This window comes from Saxophila tyrrhenica (assembly GCF_035928015.1).
Source record: "Saxophila tyrrhenica strain CCFEE 5935 chromosome Unknown scaffold_4, whole genome shotgun sequence".
Classification (NCBI taxonomy): Eukaryota; Fungi; Ascomycota; class Dothideomycetes; order Mycosphaerellales; family Extremaceae; genus Saxophila; species Saxophila tyrrhenica.
Window position 1 is genome coordinate 1,247,640 of NW_027041736.1, and position 20,551 is coordinate 1,268,190.

Consider the following 20,551-nt stretch of genomic DNA (forward strand, 5'->3'; position numbering starts at 1 on the left):
ACAGACGACGCAGGTCAAGCTTGACAGCCCTACACGTGCGACGTGGGAAGAGTTTGCGATATTGTACTTCGCTTCCACAACGTCGAGTCCTCCCTGGAGAGGATACGGAGTCGCGAAAACAACACCAGTAGCTTCCATTTCATCGACAGTTATCGCCATCTACAGCAGTCGAAGGGGATCAAGAGCTGTATTAGATGGACCTGACTCGCCATCTCCATTCTACTCCGCAATCTCACCTCTGCTCTCTCCAATGCTTGCCTCGGTGCCCGGCCAAGGCAGTCTACAACCACAACAGCATATATCTACACTCCCATTCTCCAATGCCTCTTCTCACTGTCAATGAAGCGTAAGTAAACATCGTCTTTCCATTTGTCGCTCTGTTAGATTCATCACCACCATGAACTTCGACATCCCCGCCGACCTCCAAAACTACCTGGGCCGTCTCGACAAGTTCATCGAAGACGAGGTCACCCCCCTCCAACGCTCCAACGACAACGACCGCTTCTTCGACCACCGCCGCGAACACGCCCGCACCGACTGGGACAATGGCGGCCTGCCCCGCGAAGAATGGGAAGATCTCCTGACCCAGTGCAAGAAAATGGCCGACAAGGCTGGCTTCTACCGCTTCTCCCTCCCCCGCGAGTTCGGCGGGCAGAACGAAGACTCCGGTCGAGGCGCCAACCTGTGGATGGCGGTGATCCGGGAACATCTGGCGACCAAAGGGCTGGGGCTGTTCAATGATTTGCAGAACGAGCATAGTATTGTTGGCAACTTCCCGACGGTGATCATGGTGCAGCACTTTGGGACGGAACAGCAGAAGCGGGACTTTGCGCATGGGAGCTTGGAGGGGAGGACGAGGGTGATGTTCGGCTTGACGGAGCCGGGACATGGCAGCGATGCCACGCACATGGACACCCGGGCAGAGAAGCAGAGTGATGGAAGCTGGGTGATCAACGGCGGCAAGATGTGGCAGACGGGCGCCCACAAAGCGACGCATTCGTTCCTGTTCGCACGCTCGAGCGGCAAGAACGGCGACGCAAAAGGCATCACCTGCTTCGTGGTCCCCACCAACTCCCCCGGCTTCAAAATCGAATCCTACCAATGGACCCTCAACATGCCCACCGATCACGCTACCATCTCGCTCAAGAACGTCAAGGTACCCGCCGACGCCATCCTCGGCAAGGAAAACGAAGGCCTCGCCCTCGCCCAAGCCTTCGTGCACGAGAACCGCATCCGTCAAGCCGCCTCTTCGCTTGGAGCGGCGTGCTACTGCGTTAACGAAAGCGTAAAGTACGCCCGTCAACGTCGTCCTTTCGGCAAACCTCTGGCGACGAACCAAGCGATCCAATTCCCGCTCGTCGAGCTGGCGACGCAGTGCGAGATGCTGCGTCTCCTGATCCGCAAGACCGCGGCGGACATGGACCGCATGCCGCACGTCGAGGTCGAGTCGAAGCTGGGGGATAAGATCAGCATGTGTAACTACTGGGGTAACCGGCTGTGCACCGAGGCCGCGGACCGGGCGATCCAGGTCCATGGCGGGTGGGGATATAGTCGGCATTGTTCCTTTGAGCATATTTGGCGGCATCATAGGCGGTATAGGATTACCGAGGGGAGTGAGGAGATTCAGATGAGGAAGGTTGCTGGGTATTTGTTTGGGTTTATGGTGAGTCTCACTGCTCTGCCTTCGTCTGAACATGAGGAGTGAGTTGCTAATGCTGCGTACAGGGACCGAAGAGGGAGCCTGATTTGCAGGGTATGTCGAAGTTATAGGCGCACGGTCGTGCTAAGGGTGTGGCGGTAGGTCGTATCTATAGCTGTATTTCGACGTCTACCACTTTGTCGTACCTCAGGTAGTTAAAGTGAGGACCATCTGTGCCATTGAAAGTTGGAGTGCAAATCTACCCAGATACGCTCTCCTGATGTTCAAGTGGGAGTGCATGGTCGGCTGCCTGGCCTGCGCCTCATAAACCTACACGCACCTTAGTCTGACTTCACTCCCTCTTCATCCCGAACGCAACGACGAAACGACGTCTGGATAGATCGCCAGACAACGGCCCAGTAAATCCAACACATTTAACGGCATTTGGGTCATGCCATCACCAGCATAGTCACTCACCACAACACCCCTCCATCCAATATGCCCAAAGAGCTCCCCGTCCTCACAGTAGCCAACGCCACAACATGGTCCCAATGGCTCTTCCGCGAAGCCGAAACTTCTGTCGGCGTCTGGCTCACCCTGGCCAAAAAGGGCGTGACAACTCCCACTTCCCTCACCTACGCCCTCGCCCTGGACGAAGCGCTCTGCCACGGCTGGATCGACGGCCAAGCCCGCCGCAACGACGCCTCCACCTACTACCACCGCTTCACTCCTCGTACGAAAACGAGTTCCTGGTCGCAGCGCAACGTCGCCCACATCGCGCGTCTGGAAGCAGAAGGGCGGATGACGGCGAGAGGGTTGCTGGAGGTGGAGAAGGCGAAAGCGGATGGGAGGTGGGAGAGGGCGTATGCGGGGCAAGCGGGTATGGTGGTTGATGGGGAGTTGCGGGCTGCGATTGAGGGGGATGAGGAGGCGAGGGCGGGGTGGGAGGAGTTGGGGAGGGGGGAGAGGTATGTGTTGTGCCAGAGATTGGGGGCGTTGAAGACGGAGGTGGGGAGGAGGAGGAGGATTGGGGGCATTGTTGAGGGGTTGAAGCAGGGGAGGGCAGAGGATGGGGTGGTGGGTGGTGGTGTTGGGGTGGGTCCTAGTGGGAGTGCTTCTGTGAAGCCGACGAAAGCGGTGTCGAGCGCCACACCGACGAGAGTTGTGAAAGCGGTAAGTGCTACGAGACGATCGTCTCGTGCGAAGACTAGGAGTCTGCGTGACGGGTCGAGTGAGGGCAAGGACAAGATACGGTAGATGGACGTATTATCTAGATGCTCTCATAGATTGTCTAGTGTACGCAGCGGCCTGTGTACAGCCGAAAGCTGTAGCAGTGGACGACCTGCGTTGCAAGTGGATGATCCGACCTAGTTCTGCTTGTAGTCGGCCTTCTCGATGATCGGCGGCGGCCTTTCGATGCCCTTCATGCGGAAGACCTTGGTCTTGAACCACCACGGGACCATCTTTGTCGATTCGTGGTGCAAGAACGTCTTGGTTGGGACGGAGAAGACCTCTGCAGGTACGTTAGCGAAGCACAGGAGTAGTGAGAGGGAGTGCAACTTACGGTCCAGCTCCTCCAGTGTCAATTGCTTGGTCTCGCGGACGAAGCAGAACATCATGCCCCAGGCAATCAGATTGAGGCCAGCATAGAAGCCAAACGCTCCGGCTGGCGTCATCACTGTCGACATGCGCGGGAAGGTCAAGCTGAGAACACCGGCGAACGTGTTGTTGATGCACACAGCCCAAGCCATGCCCTGCTCACGCTGAATAGTCGGGAAGACCTCAGCAGAGTACTGGAATGCAATCGGTCCTTCTCCAAGTCCGTAGCAGATGGTGAAGAGGTAGACGAAGAGTACTACGGGACCGATACGTAGAGCCTTGGATGCCGTCTTTGGGTCAACGATGGGATCTGAGCTGAGTCCGGCGCAGAGCAGGAAGAGGGCCATGAGAGGGAAGGTCTGCGTCGTTCTGTTGTTAGTTGAGTTCACGGGCAGGAATAGTGTAATCACTTACGGCCAGGACCAACGTTCGCCTGCCCTTGCTGTCGATGAGGAACAGCGTAGGGATCGTGGACAGCACTTGAATGGCGCCGTAGCCCAGGGAAGCGTACAGAGCTTTCGTTGACGAGTAACCGGCCTGCTCGAAAATGGTCGAGCTGTAGAAAGAGATGACTGAGCTTCGTTAGCGTCGAGCGTGTTCGTCGAGTTTCTGCTGTGACCTACTGTTGATACCGCACATCTGCTGACCAATCATGACAGTGGAGGCACCGTAGTTTGCGCGCCTGATGCGAGGCACGGAGAAACAGTCCCAAAGACGGGTGAAGTAGGTGGAATTGGCGGACAACTTCAGTTCTTCCTGATAGATGACGAACGAGTAGTAGTAGTCCCTGGCTCCGATGATGTTGTGGTGCCTCAACCTGCACATGGATCGAAAGCCTTTGGCAATCTTGCCGTGCTTCATGAGCCACCTGGGTCATGTTAGCGATGCAGACAGGGCGTCGGACGCAGTAGGTGAAGCAGGTTACCTTGGCGACTCGGGGCAGAAGTAGATACCACAGGCCAGGATGAAAGACGGGATGAAGGCCGAGCCAAGCTGAAGACGCCACGAAATACTTCCAGTATCCTTGACGATGACGTTGGCGCAGAATCCGAGGAAGATGCCTATGACGACCCAGAGCTGCCAGAACATGACGAGGGCACCTCTGATGCGGTGAGGAGCCATCTCAGCAGAGTAGATTGGAACCGTAGCGTTTTTTGCTCCGATGCCGATGCCCATTATAAATCGCGCGGCGAACAAACCTTGCCATGTTTGCGCAAATCCAGAGCCGATGGGGGTGGCAGTGAGACACAGGCCGGTCAAGAAGATCTCACCCCGACGACCCAAGTATTTATTGAGCGGGTCGACAATGAAAGCGCCACTGTACATCATGGTCAGTCTGCGACGGTAGGGATGACTATTGCAAAACTTACATAAGTCCGGCCGTCAGAAAAATGATGGCGTTGATAAGACCAACAAGCCATTCGTCCCTTGCAGATCCACTGTTGATGTGGAGCGCGTCTGGGAAGGACAGGTTGGCACCGTTGGAACCAGTCTGATCCCACCCTTGAGTGGCCGCGCCAACAGCGCACAGAAGGATGGAGTACCAGAGCATGAATGGGCCGGACCACTTGTGGTCGGCCTCGTAGGCCAGAGCCTCGCGCTCGTCCGAGGTCAACTCGTGGACATCGTCGAAGTTCTCCGGATCACGCGCAACAAGAGCAGCGCGACCGAGCAGATCCGCGTGTTCGGCCAAGTCGTGCATGTGGGCGAACGCGTGAGCTTCTGCCACGGCTTGTTCCCTCGAGACACGCTTTCGAAGAAGAAACGTTAGTCGTCGTCCAAGCTCGCGGAGTCTCTTACCATACCTTCAACGGGTTCTCGACAATGTTGAGCGCGACCGAGCCTCGACGGTTGTTGGCATCGGCCAGCTCGGTGTCGGTGGGCTTGTAGGGCTCGGTGGCATCCTTGGTGACGCCCTTCTCATCGTGCAGGTCGTGCAGGTCGTCGGAGTTCTTGTCAGACATGGTGAATGAAGCCGTTCCCACAAGCAATCTTGGTGGAAAGTGAAAGTCGAGAGGTCCAAGGCTTCCCCAGTTGGAGTCGGGGCACGTGGAGCTTAAGTATTGGGGATTCCTGGAGGTCAATCATGCTAGCCCAGAGCTGGTCGAGGTGGGGACCCTGCTCACACCCTGCCGCCGCCCGGTGGAACCGAGCAGAGTTAGAAGAGGGCTCTTATCAAATGACGTGCACGAGAGCATGCCCTAGCGGGAGTTATGTGGAGAGCGGATCGCATGGATCGGCACCTCCTACGCATCGTCGGGAGCAAGGGCCAGCGCGGTTTGTCGCACGATGCATCCCAGCCCTCACCTGTTCCCTCGTTTCTGTTGACTCGTTGTAGGTTCTAAGGCTACAAGTCCTACCGCAAGTAACGCCGTTACTACAAATCCATAGTAACATACTACTTCATACTCTGCAGCCCATTCCGGCGGCCGCGTCGACGTCATCCTGCAAGGCTGAAATGAAGTTGCATTGCCTGGTCGAATCCTTCTCGGTCCATCAATCTCCGCTAAGGTATGTCAGCGACCAGAAATTGCCAAGTCCCGCGCGGCACCTGGGCTCCGCCAACATGTGACCGTCCTATGGACCATGGGTCTTTTGGGGGCGAGCGAGAACCTCTCCACCGCTCCACCTAGTATCGGTTGCCACCCCTTGACTCCCCAACACGTTGAAAGCATGACAAACACCGAACGGTCTCGAGGTCTCAAAGGCACGCTTGACTCTCGTCGGTCGGCTAGAAGCACCGCGAAGAAGTCCAAGAGGTCGAAGAATCGCCCAACGTGCCCACATGAAAAGCCTTTGGGGAGGGGAACAACCAAGGACTCGGCGATGGATTTTGGCTGTTGGTTGTCTTGGTGGTGGGCGGGAAGAAGGGCAGTCGGGAACCCCGGATTCTCTCGCGTTCTCATGCTCACGCGCAGATTCCACACGTTTACAACGCCTCTTGCGCGCATGGCGCGTTCGCGTGTGTGTGCGTCGTTCACCTCGTCATCATCTCGGTCCTAATGGTAGATCCTCGGACGTCCAGCTGGGGTGGAGCAGAATAAAGTCCTTGAGTGAGCACGTGAGAGACCACCCCACCAATATTGGATTGGTCTCGAGCTCAGTGCTACTGATATTGCCAATACTCTACATATATTACATTGGCTTGTCGAGAGGTGTGAGTGTCGTTGCTATATGTAGGATACAATAAATGTAACAAAGTCATGATTAGTCTGTAAATAAAAGTCTCCACATGAGCTGTCTCTATTCTATCAGCCGCTATCTATCATCAGAGGCACAGAAGATATCAAACACCCCAAAGCCTCCTTCACTCGGGTGCAACATCTCGCGCTTGCTACACAGCGCCCCTCCATCCATATCATTTGCAAATTCGCTTGCCACATATGAAACCTCAATCGATGCGAGCATCGTTGTGCTTCTGCGCCCCGGCCCAGCAAGATCCTCGATGAAGTATCGTGCCCATATGCGGACCCGAAACCAGAGAGCTGGGCAGACATACAACGCTCAAGCGGCCCACAGTAGTATAAAGCAACCCCTGCTAACTAGTCTGCTGTGATCTGTAGCCGGACCTCGCCCTGATTGCTTCGGTACAGCGTGCTGGAATTCTGTATGGTGGTGTGGTTGTCAAGAGCAATCTTTCAAGACCACTGTCCTTGTCGATGATTCAATTCCAGCTCGCCAGAGTCCCGCACGTCCTTCCTCTTCTTCGGCTCCAGGTCGCCTACGTAGAACACAAAGAAAATCACCATGACTGACGCCATCAGTAGCATGTCGAAGATGTACAGGAACACCTCATGCGATATGAGATAGCCGTCGTTGCCCTGCAGGTACTCCACCACTCGGAAAATGCTTCGGACCAGGATAAGTGCGCTTGTTGTGTACAAAACGTACAAATGCCGCTTCCAGTGCACCGCACCCTGGGCAGCAGTTGCGGTTGGCCGTTTCGCGATGCGCATGTGGAAAAGCAGAGCCGTTACCACGAAGAAGCCAAAGATGAAGATCTGCATGAACAGCCCGGCGACAATGATCTTCTCGCCCAGGTTGAACATGTCCAGGGTTCCGCCGGACTGTATGCCCCCGCCTCCCGCTTGCAGGGTGAAGGAGAAGACGTCGCCAATGACGAAGATGCGCGTGACCCAATTAATGGGGATGAGGGAGAGGTGCTCGGCGTGAATGGTGCGAATGATGCGGCCGAGGATCATGTAGATGGACGCGGCGAAGAGGGCTGGGGCCACGAGGATGAGGATAGCTTGGATGATGAAGCCGCTGAGCGATTCTTTGTCGTACTTTTCGTGTCCGTCAGCGAGCGTTCCATGATATATCATTAATCGTGTTTCCAGGAAAGACTCACGTGTGACAATATTCTGCCGATGTAGCCAATGGTTTCGACTAGTACCACATCTGTCAGTATCACACCATGGCGGCCAGGGTGCAGGAGACGTACATATACCGCCGATCAAGAAAGGCGTGAAATATATGGCTCGATGTCGAATCAATTTCCAGAGGTGAAGTCCGCTCAGTACACCAAACACTATCACCGAGATGATCGCTCCGGCCAGAGAGGGTGTGTATCTGTAAAGCTTGAAGTCGAACTCGCCAGCGCTCGCATCGTCCGACATTGTGAGAGGATTTTGCTGGAGGTCTCAGCCGGGCGGACAGCCCTGATGATTGTACCGAATGCTTGGTTGATTGAAGATCGGTATGCTGGGGGTGCTCTCTGCTGGAGGCTCGTGCAAGGCTGCCGGTGGTGGTCGGTGAAAAGGAGTTGAACGCAAAGGAAGGTACTGCTATGCCAGACGAAGGAAACAACAGAGGAACACACTCGGTACTTATCTAGGTCGTTGCCATGGCGCAATCGTGTCAAAGTCCCACTACCCGCCGAACCACGCGTATCTATAGGAGGCTCAGCATGGGTTGAACAGAAAATACAGAGAACCCGAGCAGATGCGAGGTCTTGGGGCGTCGTTCGAACCAATGCCTGTAGCTCGCGGATCGTTCCGCTCGTGTTCATCGGATTCGGCGTGTTTGCGCCACAAAAGCGCTTGAGAACTCCTTTAGATGCCAACGACAACATGCCAGTGACCTCCTCATCAAACACCAGGCGTGAACTGTGAACTAGGCAGCCTTATTCGGATCTTGTACCGGTCGTGTCCGCAAGTCATAGGCGTCTCTCTCAACCAATGCCAAATCCGACCTCACCTTCCGAAGCCATCAACGGCCTCGAAGATGATTTTACTTACCACGGTCATTTGTATCTTCTGCCATGGCTATGCCAATAGATGCCTTCTCCAAGTGCCGGCAGATACTTGCTCGAGAGTCAGGGATGGATGAACTCCAGCTCAACGCGGAGGTGCGGTAAGTCCAGCCAGCAATAGTTGGAATATGGCAGTGTTCCTCTCTGGGCTCATCGCCAGGCTGCGTTGGCCGTCATGAGTTCGGCCGGCCCTGTCGAGTTAACGTCTAATGACGAGTGCATCAAACCCACATTGTAGCCAGCGGCTTCGAGCCTATAAGATCCCAGCTCAGTGGCTGCCATTTCTTCGACAAGGTCGTTGAAGCCTAGCTAGCTCTACTTACCTTACTAGTGGACTAGACAGTAATCTCGTTGTCTGCCTACCGTCTCGACCTCCAGGCACTCGCGGGCGACTGGACGCGGATAATAAGAGGAAGCTCGTCTTTACTTCTACCGAGGCCTCCTGTGGTGTCTCCAGTGCCTCTCCCTTATTGGCCTCCATTGTCACCCCAGATTCCGTGCGGGGAATCGGCCTGGGGAAACAACCCAGCGGGCTTTGCCTCAGCTTCTCCCAATGCGAAACGTACTCCATCACTGCATACCGAAGCACGGATATTCTAATTTTCCTCCAGTCGCAAAGGCCCTCGATTCGATGTTGCGCAGGTAACAATGTTACTAAAGGAAGCTTGTGCCTCTTGCTTCATCACCAAGCTGGATGAACGCATTTGCAATCGCCGACAAGATGCGTAAGAACTTCTTTATAGAGTTTCTTCCGTCTTGGAAACCGCCGGACAGGAGATTCTCCATATTGAAAACGAATCTCATAGGCGAGCGTGACAGCGAGAGTGTGCTTGGCGCCTTGGTGTCCTGGTTCGCGTACATGACGGCGAACAGTGAAATAGCCTGGCCCGCCGCACTCACGAAACCCAATCCACCGTGCATTACGTAGAACCATCAACTGAAGACATGAGAGTCTCCTTCGCTCTTCTAGGCGCACTCGCCGTCTCCTCATACGCTCTTGCTCCTCCCAACGGCCACAATCCATACGCTCTGATCGGCTATGGGAAGGCCAACCCAATCGGACCTACCACTGGAGGCAAGGGAGGAAAGTCCGTAACTGTGTCCACGGCGGAGGACTTACTCGCGGCCGTGAAGGGTAACGAACCGCTCAAGGTTTACGTCAAGGGCAGCATCAGCCTCCCGTCCCGTCTGGCACCTGGCAGCAACAAGAGCATCCTGGGCGTGGGCAGCACCGCAGAGATCCTCCAGAATGGCATCTCGGTCGTCAACCAAACGAACGTCATCATTCGCAACATAGCCATTCGGTTCATCCTCGACAACGACGGCATCACCGTCCAGAACACCACCCGTGTGTGGGTCGATCATTGTGAATTTGAGTCCGAATTCAGCCAGGAGGTTGGACCGGACACTTATGACGGCCAGCTGGATATCGTGCGGGCGTCCGACTGGGTCACGGTGTCCTGGAACTACTTCCAGTATGATTCTCGCATGTGGTGATGACATGTTCAGAACACTGACCGTTGTTAGTGACCATTGGAAGTCCTCTCTTGTCGGCAACTCCGATGTCCTCCGCGACGTGGACTTTGGCCACTTGCACATCACATACCACCACAACTACTGGCGTAACGAGGGTACCCGTGGACCAGCGGGGCGATTCGGCCACCAGCACATCTTCAATAACTTCTACAAGGACTTCCACTACCAGGCGATCCACTCGCGCAGCGACAACCAGGTCCTAGTCGAGGGCAACGTCTTCCGTGGTGACACCCGTGAGGCACTGAGCACGTACGGCCTGGTGATTCCAGAGGACAGTCCGAATACCAGTCCAGAGGGCGACTTCGAGATTGATGGATACGCGAACCTGGGAGCCAGTGAGTTGTCGATTCGATCACCCGTGTGAGTCATCTGTATGCTTACGTTTCAATAGAGAACGACTGGGGACCTGCCAGCATCAACATCACGCAGGTTGGCGACTTCACGGAGGCGCCGTACAAGTATACCTTGACGCCGTTGCGGCAGGTGAGGCAGGTGGTGAAGGCTGGGGCGGGCGTGGGCAAGGTCAAGCTTTGAGGTTTGCAAAACAAAAGAGCGCTGCCATGCGTTTAATGGCTTGCGGGAACGCAACCATGAGCAGGAACGAAGGGAGCATTTCGCTCGAAGTTCTGACATGCGTAGAGCATGCACGTGAATTCGATAGCCAGAGTAGTCTCGTAGCTTCAAAAGTCAAGTCCTTTGTCGAGAAGTGAGAACTCGAATTGTAGGACATGCTGGCATGGGTGGACATGGGATACTTATACGGTTGAGGGGGTCGGTTTCCGCTTGAGACTGAGCGGAACACATCCGCTGTGGCGCCAACGACAAGAGCATGACTCGCTGTGAACCTTCAAAGAACCACATCTGTAATTCAGACATCCTTCAAGCATGACTGGCCATCATCATCATGGTCGTGCTCGTACGTGCGAGCAAGTCCACCAGAGATTACTGAATGTCGTCTCTGAACGCCATGAACGCCCGCAAGACTCACACCAAGTCTAGAAGGGGATGTATACAATGCAAGAAAAGACATGTGAAAGTAATACCTCCTGTCCTAGCTCGGAGTGGGCCTCCTCTCGAACCCTACTGATCCGCTGGTAGTGTGATGAAAACCGTCCGCAATGCCACAATTGCACCCGCCTTGAGCGTGACTGTACCTGGACTGGTCCCCATCCACAGTCGCCTCCGCCTTCTGGGATTGTTACGCCCGTAGATGCCTCTCAAAGCCCGGTATCTGCCACCCCAAACAACCCCATTGCGCGGGTCTCGAGAACTGATGAACTCGAGCTGCTGCATTGGTGGGTACTACATACCGCAGCCAGCTTCTCCCCCAGCGAGGAGGCACTATACTTATGGCAGAACGCCCTGGTCGACTTGAGCTTCCAGCATGAGTTCTTGCTCGATGGAATACTTGCGCTCTCCGCTATCCATAAGGCAGTCTTGAGACCCGAAGCAAGCAATCCTCTACGACTACGATCACCGGAATACATCGATCTCGCCATCAAGAGCTTCCGCTTTCATCTTGATCGACCAAGTGCTACGACCATTGTTCCCCTCTTCTCACTCTCCAGCCTCCTGGTGGTGTATAACTTTGCAGTTGCCCAGATCCAGCCTCCAGATGATCCTATCGCTGCCCTTTGCCACATGGCGAGGCTGATGAAGGGAATCGCTCAAATCACATCAAACAGTCGAGATTTATGGGACCACCTGCTTGCTTCTGTGGTTAAGCCGCTGCTCATCTCACTCGACCGAGACTTGACCGGGGTCAGCGAGACGCCTGAACTTCTTCGACTCCGGGACTGGGTGATTCATATGCAGGACCTTGATCCTGTCATACGCAAAACTTATCTGGAGTCTATTGATGAGCTGCACGTTGTCTTTCGAAACGTGCGCAGCCCGGACGGCGGGAAACGTTCTCCCATAGCTGTCGCCCTGATCTGGCCTGCGACGCTTTCGCCGAGCTTCCTGGATTATCTAGATCGAAAGGACCCGGTTGCGCTTGTGATCCTGGCACATTTCGCGATCTTGTGCCGCCTTCACGAAGACGCCTGGTTTATGCGGAGCTGGGGCGGATGGATCTTCGAGGCTGTAGAGAAAGAACTCGGGCCCCAATACCAAAGCTACGTCGAATGGCCGAGGCAGGCACTGCAACCAGCGGAAGTGATGGCTCGTGAGGCCTACGAATGATCCCAACAAGAGCGGTCTCTCACTCGGAAGGCATCTCAAACCTCTAGAGCACTGGTATGAACTGCAGTATCTGACACTAATCACAGTAAACGTACAAAAGTTAGCAAGGATCTTCCGCCACCGGTCCACCTCAGATAGAAGCACGCTCCATCGCCTCTGCATTGTCCTCATCCAGGCTATCGTGCGACGTTTTGTCGTCGTGTTGAAGCTGGTACGCCTCTTTCGACGGCGCGCTGAAGGTAAGAATGTCCAAGGCTTCTTCTCCCCAGCTGTCCGTGTGATCACGATTTACGGTCGCCATCAATCCATGATTCAACGCCATCCGGGTAAATACCAACAGCAGATGATCACAAGCAGCGAAATCAACGCCACCCTCTCCACCGGCTTCGCTCGAGAGCTCCACCCTGATCGCGAGCTCGCAGCCCTCTGACAGATCCAGTAGTGATTGGAGGCACCTTTCAATATCAGCGCTTTGGGCGGTGGAGCTCATATCTTCGTGGAGGTGGAAGTAGACGATAAAGCGCCTTACGTTTGGCCCATAATCGTCCAGCAGCATCGCCAGCGTATCAAGGTGCGTCAGAGGCCACACGGAATCTGTGTTCTCTGATTCAATTTGCTGACCAGTGTCATTATGGACTGCGATCATGACCGCTTGTGGTATGTTGGCTGCGAATGGGACAATAAAGCATAGATCCATGATCGCTGACTCTGGAAGCTGATTGCCAGTGTTGCCGGGCACTTGGGAGATCGATTCGGAAGGAGCTGGCGATTGGTGTCCTCGCGCAAGCTGGTGTGAGCTTTCGTTGGGACTCTGCTGGCCTGTTTGTTCTGGACGCTGCAATTCTTCTCCGGACCGAGTCCCTCTTGTCGATTGGAGGGCCAGCCTTGTGGCTACCCTCCGCCTCCAACTTTCGCTTGCAATGTCATCCCCAGATATGGATGCAGGTCTGCCCTCCAACTTTGGTCCTTGTGGGGGACCCTTCGCGGGCTCGGATCTCAGACTGGTGGGCGATTCAGGCGGACGCTTGCCTCTGCGGTCAGCACCCTCCATCGAGCTCTGATGAATCTGCTGGAGGTTATTAGTGGCTTCTGTGTTGAGAACGAGTTTCAGTTCTGCAGTCCACTGGCCACGAACCCGTGCGTTGTGGCACTGGGATTGCTTGGAGGATTTGGAAGAAGGAGCACTGGTACGTCGTTTACCTGGCATATAACAGGCCGCCGCGCTTGTTTGCCACGATGTGACTGATGGGTATTCACTGCGACTGACGTTCGGGGTCATCTGCAGCACACAAACGGCTGAGATCTCCATCGTTGCTGGGAACCGAGCCAGTGTGGAGTGACCACGAACACTGTCGTGAAGGCCGTTTCTGAGAGAGCATATCAGTGAGAGGCTAGCAGCAGCATTCGAGTGGAACAAGAAGCCTCGGTGAGGTGGCACTGGGCCCGCACATCTACTCATAAAGGGTGGCCGGTTCGTCGAGCGCCATGCAGCACAACTTCTTGAGCAAGTGCTTTAGCGCAGCAAGCATACTAACGTTTCGATACTCGTAGGCACCCAGCTGCCCTGGCGCACTTCCTTCCGAAAGCTGGACTTCATGTGTACCTGAGATACCTGGTGCCTTTCGGACCGGTGTCTCATTTGGAAGTTTGGGAACTGAATCTGGTTTTTAGACGTCTGGCTGCCCTGCAGCAAATAGCTAATGTTTACGGTAAGATAGCCTGCTCGAGACTTTCTCGAGGGAGATTGGATGAGAACGCCTATCAGCACCAGCACTACCGTACGGTATATTTTAGCGAATGCAGGAAATCTATAAACAGCGCATGCAGGCTATAAAATCATGCTTACATCCTCTGCCATTGAATCGGGGTCTCAATGAACAGAACAGATCCGGTCATTGTGAACACAATGCTGCTCAAATCCACTCCGATCGCCGCTCTACTGGCCTCACTGCTCTTTTCCACCATCGCCTCCGGATCCAAAGTCGTCAAAGGCGTCCACCGGACTTTCTACAGCTTCCCAGACAACGACCCACCAGGTCCTGCCACAGCATACGACTGCGGCTATGGACGAGGATACACAGCAGGCGGCACCGGTACCTACGACGACCCTCTCACCTTCGCCACCGCTCCAGGCGAGTTCAAGAAGTGCGAAATCGTCTGGGATCCGTATGTGAAGAAGTACCTTATTCACCAGGACTATTGCGCACAGTGTGTCATCGACTATGACGACGGGATCAAGCATATTGATCTTTGGAATGGGAGTCCGACGCACAACGCTCACAAGATCGTGAGGAAATGTGACCGGGCGCTGACGCCGGATGAGCCGCAGCCGGTGGTGAGGAAGCCGTCGATGGATCTTGATGCTGATAGTGAGTTGACTTTGAATCATGAGGTTCTCTGCTACGAGAGCATGGCTAACGCTTTTGACAGGCCATCCGTTGTTCGAGGACGGGGTGTGCTATACGGAGCGTGTGTATCCGCAATAGCGTTCGATGCTTCGCCTTCTCTCGTCGGCATAGGCACACGAAGGAACGTACCTGCGACAATTGCAATGTAGCTGCATAGCCGCCTAGCTTTTTTGTGTCAGCAACGAGGAAAGACTGTTGATCTAAAAAACAAAGTAGTTATACACGTTGCCACCCCAGCCGCCGTTAGATTGATAGTGTGTACTGAGACGCTGCACTGCCCTGTGGCCCCTCCCTTTTGCGCTTCCGCTGCCACAGCATCCGGATGACCTGCGCATGCCTTACACAGGCGCCAATGTGATTCACCGACATCTGATCTCACTCCTAGCAAAACGCTCCGTCCAATGAATCAGAGGAATAATGGTCCATCGCTGGTAAGAAGGAGTCTTGACCTCCACGGCGAAAGGGTTCTGGCGTCGCCGATGACATGACTGGCCCGGAATTCCCAAGAGACAAGCCGGGTGCGGTCTCAGGCGTCTGCTGAAGCGCATTCTGGTCAAGCTTGGTCAGGTCTGCCGAAATGTCCTGGGTGAAGTCCATCTTGGTCGTATATTCGGGCATGAACTCTTCCAGGCCAAGTCCAGCCAAAGGGTCTTCTGCAGAAACATGCTCATTCCATCGATGCAAAGATGGCGTTGGCTTCGTTGAAGTGTCTGTCCATGTTGAGAGAGTCGTTGGCTGCGAACCTTGACCTCTAAAGTACTGTGGTATGTCTTGCGGAGCCCCCTGAGGCGGGGTTTCGTGCCTGTGATGTAGTGTGTGATCACGCAGAAGAGCTGGTGTGGTGAAGTAGTTCTCGTTTAGTCGCTCCACGTGGACCGTATCCGCCATCGCACGGTCGACATCGTTCTTTCCATGCCTAAGCTGTTGAAGGGTTTGGAGTTCCCAATCCATGAGGGACACAATTGGCAGTGCTGGAGAATCGGTCCACTGCAGCGGTCGAGGCTGCGGCATGAGTAACTGGCCGGTTGCGTTCTGCTCTTGCTAAGAGATAGGAGGAGTGGGAGAAGCCCAGTCCATGGCTGGAGCATTTGTAACGATCGAGAGATTGACCGACCGATGGGATTGAGATTGCAGTGTGATGAATTCGTCGATGTCGAAATCTTGTTGCTGAGACTGATACGAGGTCTGAGACGCCGGATCCATGGGCGAGGTGGCTGCGGGTATTGAAAAGCTCGTCGGCTGCAAAAGTGGAGGTTGCGTTCTGTCGGACTGGCTCAGACCGTTCCCCTCTTGCTAAGAGCACTAAGGTGTCCATGATGCCGGAATCGTGGGTGAAGCGAGCGTGGAGTCCATCGAGAAGGAGTGTTGATGTTGCGGCCCTGTCATAGACATGTTTCCGAGCGAGTCCGTTTGCGTGTATGGTACGCACGACGCTGCGAGAGCCTGGTTGCTATAACTCATCTCCTGCACGCGGCCCAGGGAGAGAGCCTGCGTCGCTTGCTCGGAATAATATGATGGATGCTGCGCTTCCACAGGAGCTGAGGACGACATCGTGCCTTGCACGGACACATCCGGCAGGCCAGTCGGGCGCCGGAAGACTGCTGCTGGACCACCATCTGCATCGGTTGGCAAGCCAGTGGCACTAGGCTCAGTGGATGCGCTCTGGTAACGACCCTCCGTCCGGTTGTGTTCGTCGACGACGTGTGAGCGCAATTTGCGGTACGATTTCGAACCAAACTGGCATATGTTGCAAACATAAGGATCCCTCCTTGAGCGCAGCAAAGCAGTGGCCTCGCCGCAGCCCACTTTCACATGTCCACGCAACCATTCAGGGTCAACGCAAGGGTGCCCGCACATACCACATATTGCGGACATCAAGAAGCCCTCATGTTGCTTAAGCTGGTGTCTTCTCAACAAGTCACAATCGCCATAGCCCCTGCCGTCTCGACCGCAAGTCGCGATTTTTAGGGATTCGCCCGGCTTCGTGAGAGTCTCAGAACACTCTTTTCGATGTGCCGGGAGGTTTTTGATATTTCCAGTCCTCCAGTGGCATGACCCACATGAATATGGGTGACTCCGTAAAGTCAAGGTGTGGGAGCTTTGGTGTTCTTCCAAGCCCCATTCTGTGAAAAAGCGAGCGACACAGCTTTGACATTGAAAGGTCCGGTACTTGTTGTTAACTGATGGTTGAGGCATGCCGTCCATAGAGCCAAATGTCTTTGAGGCGGGGAAGCGTGATTGGGCCTCTGGGTACGATGTGCGGTAGCCCACAGTATGTGATGATCGACCGTGTCGGAATAAAAGTACTGAACGGCTTTCGTGAGCAAATGACGGGTAATGCAGTGATAGGACGATAGTGGAATGAAAGTCAAGTGAACCGACTCGCGAATCAATGATCAAGTCGCAGCCATAAGAGCATTGCGGGCAAGAGCCACTGGCAGGCCCGGAAGTCTTCGCGCAACGGCATCTTGTCCAAGGCAAGATCGAGCGAAGGTGAGGGAGTGACACCCACGTTCGATGACCAGTCTGCCATTGTGACCAGTATACGTAGTGTCTTAGTGAACAGCGTCGAGAGTAATGGAGGAGGACTGGAAGCTTCCGTTTCATGCTGAATATAATCATCCTCGTCATCTACGAACTACAAGCTTCAGCAGAGTTCTCGCGCTCACAGCACAGCCCCGCCACTCACCCATCCTCCTCCTCTCCCCCATCATCCCCATACTCATCCCCACCAATAGACACCTGATGCGTAACCCTCAAATGCCGATTCAGATTACTCCTGACCCCGAACCCCTTCCCACAACCCACCACATCACACACATACGGCCTCTCACCAGTATGCGTCCGCATGTGGACCGTGTAGCTCGAAGGCCGGTCAAAAACCTTCTCGCAGTACTCGCAGGCCAGCCCTTTCGAGGGCTGTGGGGCGCCGTCGCCGGAGATGGAGGTGGAGGCGCGGAAATCAAGACGACTGTGTTGCGCAGAAGGTGAATTAGGACCCGCTGCTTGGCTGAATGAGTAGGTGTAGATACACGCAGTGCTGCGACAGTGCGGTGGGATGGGGGTGGAGACTCACTTGTATCCGTTGGGTTGGGCTGGCTGGTTGAGAGGGTGAGGCGCTGGCGCGATCGGTTGAGGGGTCTCGCTCGACTCCCGTGGTGCTACTGCTTGAGTACGCTGCTGGTAGCCGTTGACGGGAGTGGGAGGCTGGGAGGGATAGCTGACTGGTGTCCCTCTTCCAGATTCTGGTTGACCTGATTGATATTGCTGAGGACGCTGTGGCTGCATAATAGGCTGCAGACCTGCAGGCTTAATGGGCGACGCGGTACGGTGTTGACCAGACTGGTATGCGGCCGCGTTTACTGCGCGTTGCTGGTATTGCGCCAGTGGTTGGGACGACGAATATGATCGCTGCTGGGTCTGCGGCGTCGATGATGGATATTGCTGGTTATAGCCGCTATGTGTGCTGAACGTCTGGTGCCCGCCACGGTAGTATCCCTGCTGACCGTTCGGTAGAGCATACGACGATGAAGGTGGGCGCGAGTATTGGTTGGGCTGTTGACCATACCCCGGCCGTGGCGCGCCGACACCTGGCGTGCCATACGTCGTCGACTGGTTGCTGGTCGAGCGCTGGAAAGACGGTTGCATCGGCGTCCTAGAAGCGCCGTACTGTGTCCCATAGCGAGTGTTTGCAGCTTGGCCGATGGCGGGCGTCCTCTGACTCGTACTACTGTAGTGTTGGTTGTTGTTAGAACCTGACCGGGTTAGAGATGCAATCCCAGCCGCTGTCTGCAACGCATTGTGTTTCGCCATTCTTGTCGCTTGATCCTCCTCCATCGTACCCTTGATGTCCTTGGCGTCAAACGGAAGGGACTTGCTGATCCCAAGATCGGCCAACTGATCTCCGTCGAGCTTGGCCACGGCATAAGGTGGAAGCTTCAGTATCAGATATGCGAGCTCTCGGCGGATGGAATGGTACATCGTCACCTCGTCTTCAGCAGGGGAGTCTGGACGGCCGATCCGAGAAGATAGCACTGGAGCTGGACTGATGGGCGTACGAGAGGCTGTTGATGAGGACGGGAAGGAGGCCGTGCGTATCCGTTGGTGGGAAGCCAGGGTTTCCAAGAGTGCTGATATCTGTTGCAGAACCTGTTCGACATCGGTCTTGTCGCGGACTAGCTCCGCTGGCTGCAAGTCTCCGTCCAAGTCTTCCAGCTCCTCCACGACTCGACCAAACTCTTCCAACTCGTTCTTCGCGCCGACCAGGACGGGTTCATTGAGATAGTCAGATGGCCGGTCGTCCAAAAGTGCCGGATCAATGGCGAAAGTCCCTTGATATCGGCGCTCACCAATCTTGCTCCACCACATCATACTCTTCGTCTCCTCAGAGACTAGCGCACGGCTGTTATCGCAAGATGGGGCGAAGCTTGAGTACGCTCTTCTGAACAAGGCCTCTTCCTCTTTGGCTGCAGCTTCCGCGATTGAGTCTTTGTCAAGCACAGCATCTGAGCTCTCTCCACCGCTTAAAGCTCTGTCCCGCTGCTTGCGCTTTTCTCGCGGAGACGATGGCTCTTCCTTCCCATCCACGCCTCCGTATCCCAGCCAGTCGGCCACTGTTTGGCTTTGTGTAGTGTATCCACCTTTGCGGTTGGCTCTTGACACTGGGTCTTTGAACTCCCACATCATCGTGTTGTCACGCGTGGTGGACCGTTTCTGAGCTTTCGGTGGATGCAATTGCGGCAAGTTGAAAGGTGGTGCGAAGACGTCCTCAAAGGTAGGTCCTGACGTTTGGTCGTCTGCAGGCAAAGGCATGATTTTGGTCGCAGTCAGGCCGTTGGGTAAGCTCATCTCTTCGACCGGGAGCTCTGTCTTGATGATGTTGTCTCGCGTCCCATTCAGCGGTCGCTGCGTAGAGGAGAACAGCTGCTTCGGGGTCGGTGCGTTGCCAAATAAGGTGAGCACGTTGCCGCCTTGTCCGCCGTCCCTTGTAGACTCATCCTTCTTGTATCCATTGACATCGCGCTGTTCTTCCTTGATCTTGGGGACGCCATGCACGGCCTCATATCGAACCTCTTGTGCCACAGCGTTGGCGATGACTTGCGCAAATGCCTGTACACGTTGTATCCGCTTGAGATCCTCAATAGACATGCGCTCCTCTCCTCGGTCCTTGGCCTCTTTGCGAATCGCAGTGATCATACCCTGTCGCACATACTCGGCATCTTCGTACAGGACAGTAAGATTCGGGTATGCGCCGCTCGCCAGTTTGGAAGCAATTGTGTTCGCGCTGCTGTCGGCCTCGGACAGTCTGGCTGCCTTCGTCGGGCGCTCCTTTTCGTTCCGGCCGTCGATCACGTGCTGAAGAAAGGAAGGTGTCGTATCGTTTCTGCGCATGATCAGCAAGTGCTATGAGCTTTCAGCCGAGGGCCGTACGGTTGCAGGATGTCGAGCATGTCCCTCTGCGTTTGGTTGGTGCTTGCCGGTGCGGCTTCTGCGCTCGCCGGCTCTTCATCTTCGCGCTTTCGCTTGAGCTCGCCGTTGGTTGATGGTGAAGTCGGAGGTTTCGAGGCCACAGGCGGCGTGAGAGCGCCATTCGTGCTGGCCATCGTGCCCAAAGTTCTATTCCTGACGCTACTCCTCCGCGCTTCGTGCAGCCAACGCGACTTTCCCGCGCGGCCAATCCCCCTTCACCTTCGCTGGGCAGCCACGTCGGTGTTCGCAACGACGTCGAGCATGTAGTGCAGTACGGCCAGATCCGATACGAGAAAAGACCGTGGTTGTGAGCAAAGAAAACAAGGCGCAGCAAGGGAGAAGAGTGGTCGTTGCAGTCAGAGCATCGCACGCCCAATCTGCTGGTGCCGATGAGGAAGGCGGGAGGCTCGGATCTTGCCGGGGCGCTAGCCCAATCCACAGTTGACCTTTCCCTTGCTTGAA

At 55.2% G+C, this 20,551-nt stretch overlaps 10 protein-coding genes across 10 annotated transcripts; 5 read left to right on the forward strand and 5 right to left on the reverse strand.

The window, feature by feature from the left end:
• Window positions 1-397: 397 nt before the first annotated feature.
• On the forward strand, window positions 398-1,770 carry LTR77_003155 (uncharacterized protein; the record flags this gene model as incomplete). Its single annotated transcript, XM_064800412.1, has 2 exons — window positions 398-1,663; window positions 1,726-1,770. 2 exons carry the CDS (start codon window positions 398-400, stop codon window positions 1,768-1,770), a joined length of 1,311 nt encoding a protein of 436 aa, XP_064661751.1.
• Window positions 1,771-2,137: 367 nt separating this feature from the next.
• LTR77_003156 (uncharacterized protein) lies at window positions 2,138-2,896 on the forward strand (the record flags this gene model as incomplete). The annotated part of the gene is made up of 2 exons (XM_064800413.1): window positions 2,138-2,812; window positions 2,846-2,896. 2 exons carry the CDS (start codon window positions 2,138-2,140, stop codon window positions 2,894-2,896), a joined length of 726 nt encoding a protein of 241 aa, XP_064661752.1.
• Window positions 2,897-3,006: 110 nt separating this feature from the next.
• Window positions 3,007-5,202, reverse strand: LTR77_003157 (uncharacterized protein; the record flags this gene model as incomplete). Its single annotated transcript, XM_064800414.1, has 7 exons — window positions 3,007-3,152; window positions 3,204-3,597; window positions 3,653-3,810; window positions 3,862-4,106; window positions 4,164-4,556; window positions 4,609-4,988; window positions 5,044-5,202. 7 exons carry the CDS (start codon window positions 5,200-5,202, stop codon window positions 3,007-3,009), a joined length of 1,875 nt encoding a protein of 624 aa, XP_064661753.1.
• A 1,674-nt stretch (window positions 5,203-6,876) lies between these two features.
• Window positions 6,877-7,857, reverse strand: LTR77_003158 (uncharacterized protein; the record flags this gene model as incomplete). Its single annotated transcript, XM_064800415.1, has 3 exons — window positions 6,877-7,524; window positions 7,590-7,627; window positions 7,683-7,857. The coding sequence occupies 3 exons, from the start codon at window positions 7,855-7,857 to the stop codon at window positions 6,877-6,879; spliced, it is 861 nt and encodes a 286-aa protein (XP_064661754.1).
• Window positions 7,858-9,437: 1,580 nt separating this feature from the next.
• LTR77_003159 (uncharacterized protein) lies at window positions 9,438-10,562 on the forward strand (the record flags this gene model as incomplete). Its single annotated transcript, XM_064800416.1, has 3 exons — window positions 9,438-9,967; window positions 10,020-10,363; window positions 10,420-10,562. 3 exons carry the CDS (start codon window positions 9,438-9,440, stop codon window positions 10,560-10,562), a joined length of 1,017 nt encoding a protein of 338 aa, XP_064661755.1.
• Window positions 10,563-11,238: 676 nt separating this feature from the next.
• Window positions 11,239-12,212, forward strand: LTR77_003160 (uncharacterized protein; the record flags this gene model as incomplete). The annotated part of the gene is made up of 2 exons (XM_064800417.1): window positions 11,239-11,323; window positions 11,344-12,212. The coding sequence occupies 2 exons, from the start codon at window positions 11,239-11,241 to the stop codon at window positions 12,210-12,212; spliced, it is 954 nt and encodes a 317-aa protein (XP_064661756.1).
• Window positions 12,213-12,342: 130 nt separating this feature from the next.
• On the reverse strand, window positions 12,343-13,521 carry LTR77_003161 (uncharacterized protein; the record flags this gene model as incomplete). The annotated part of the gene is made up of 2 exons (XM_064800418.1): window positions 12,343-13,412; window positions 13,470-13,521. The coding sequence occupies 2 exons, from the start codon at window positions 13,519-13,521 to the stop codon at window positions 12,343-12,345; spliced, it is 1,122 nt and encodes a 373-aa protein (XP_064661757.1).
• A 597-nt stretch (window positions 13,522-14,118) lies between these two features.
• On the forward strand, window positions 14,119-14,698 carry LTR77_003162 (uncharacterized protein; the record flags this gene model as incomplete). The annotated part of the gene is made up of 2 exons (XM_064800419.1): window positions 14,119-14,581; window positions 14,643-14,698. The coding sequence occupies 2 exons, from the start codon at window positions 14,119-14,121 to the stop codon at window positions 14,696-14,698; spliced, it is 519 nt and encodes a 172-aa protein (XP_064661758.1).
• A 303-nt stretch (window positions 14,699-15,001) lies between these two features.
• Window positions 15,002-15,823, reverse strand: LTR77_003163 (uncharacterized protein; the record flags this gene model as incomplete). Its single annotated transcript, XM_064800420.1, has 2 exons — window positions 15,002-15,536; window positions 15,735-15,823. 2 exons carry the CDS (start codon window positions 15,821-15,823, stop codon window positions 15,002-15,004), a joined length of 624 nt encoding a protein of 207 aa, XP_064661759.1.
• A 1,869-nt stretch (window positions 15,824-17,692) lies between these two features.
• On the reverse strand, window positions 17,693-20,223 carry LTR77_003164 (uncharacterized protein; the record flags this gene model as incomplete). Its single annotated transcript, XM_064800421.1, has 2 exons — window positions 17,693-20,003; window positions 20,051-20,223. 2 exons carry the CDS (start codon window positions 20,221-20,223, stop codon window positions 17,693-17,695), a joined length of 2,484 nt encoding a protein of 827 aa, XP_064661760.1.
• Window positions 20,224-20,551: the final 328 nt, after the last annotated feature.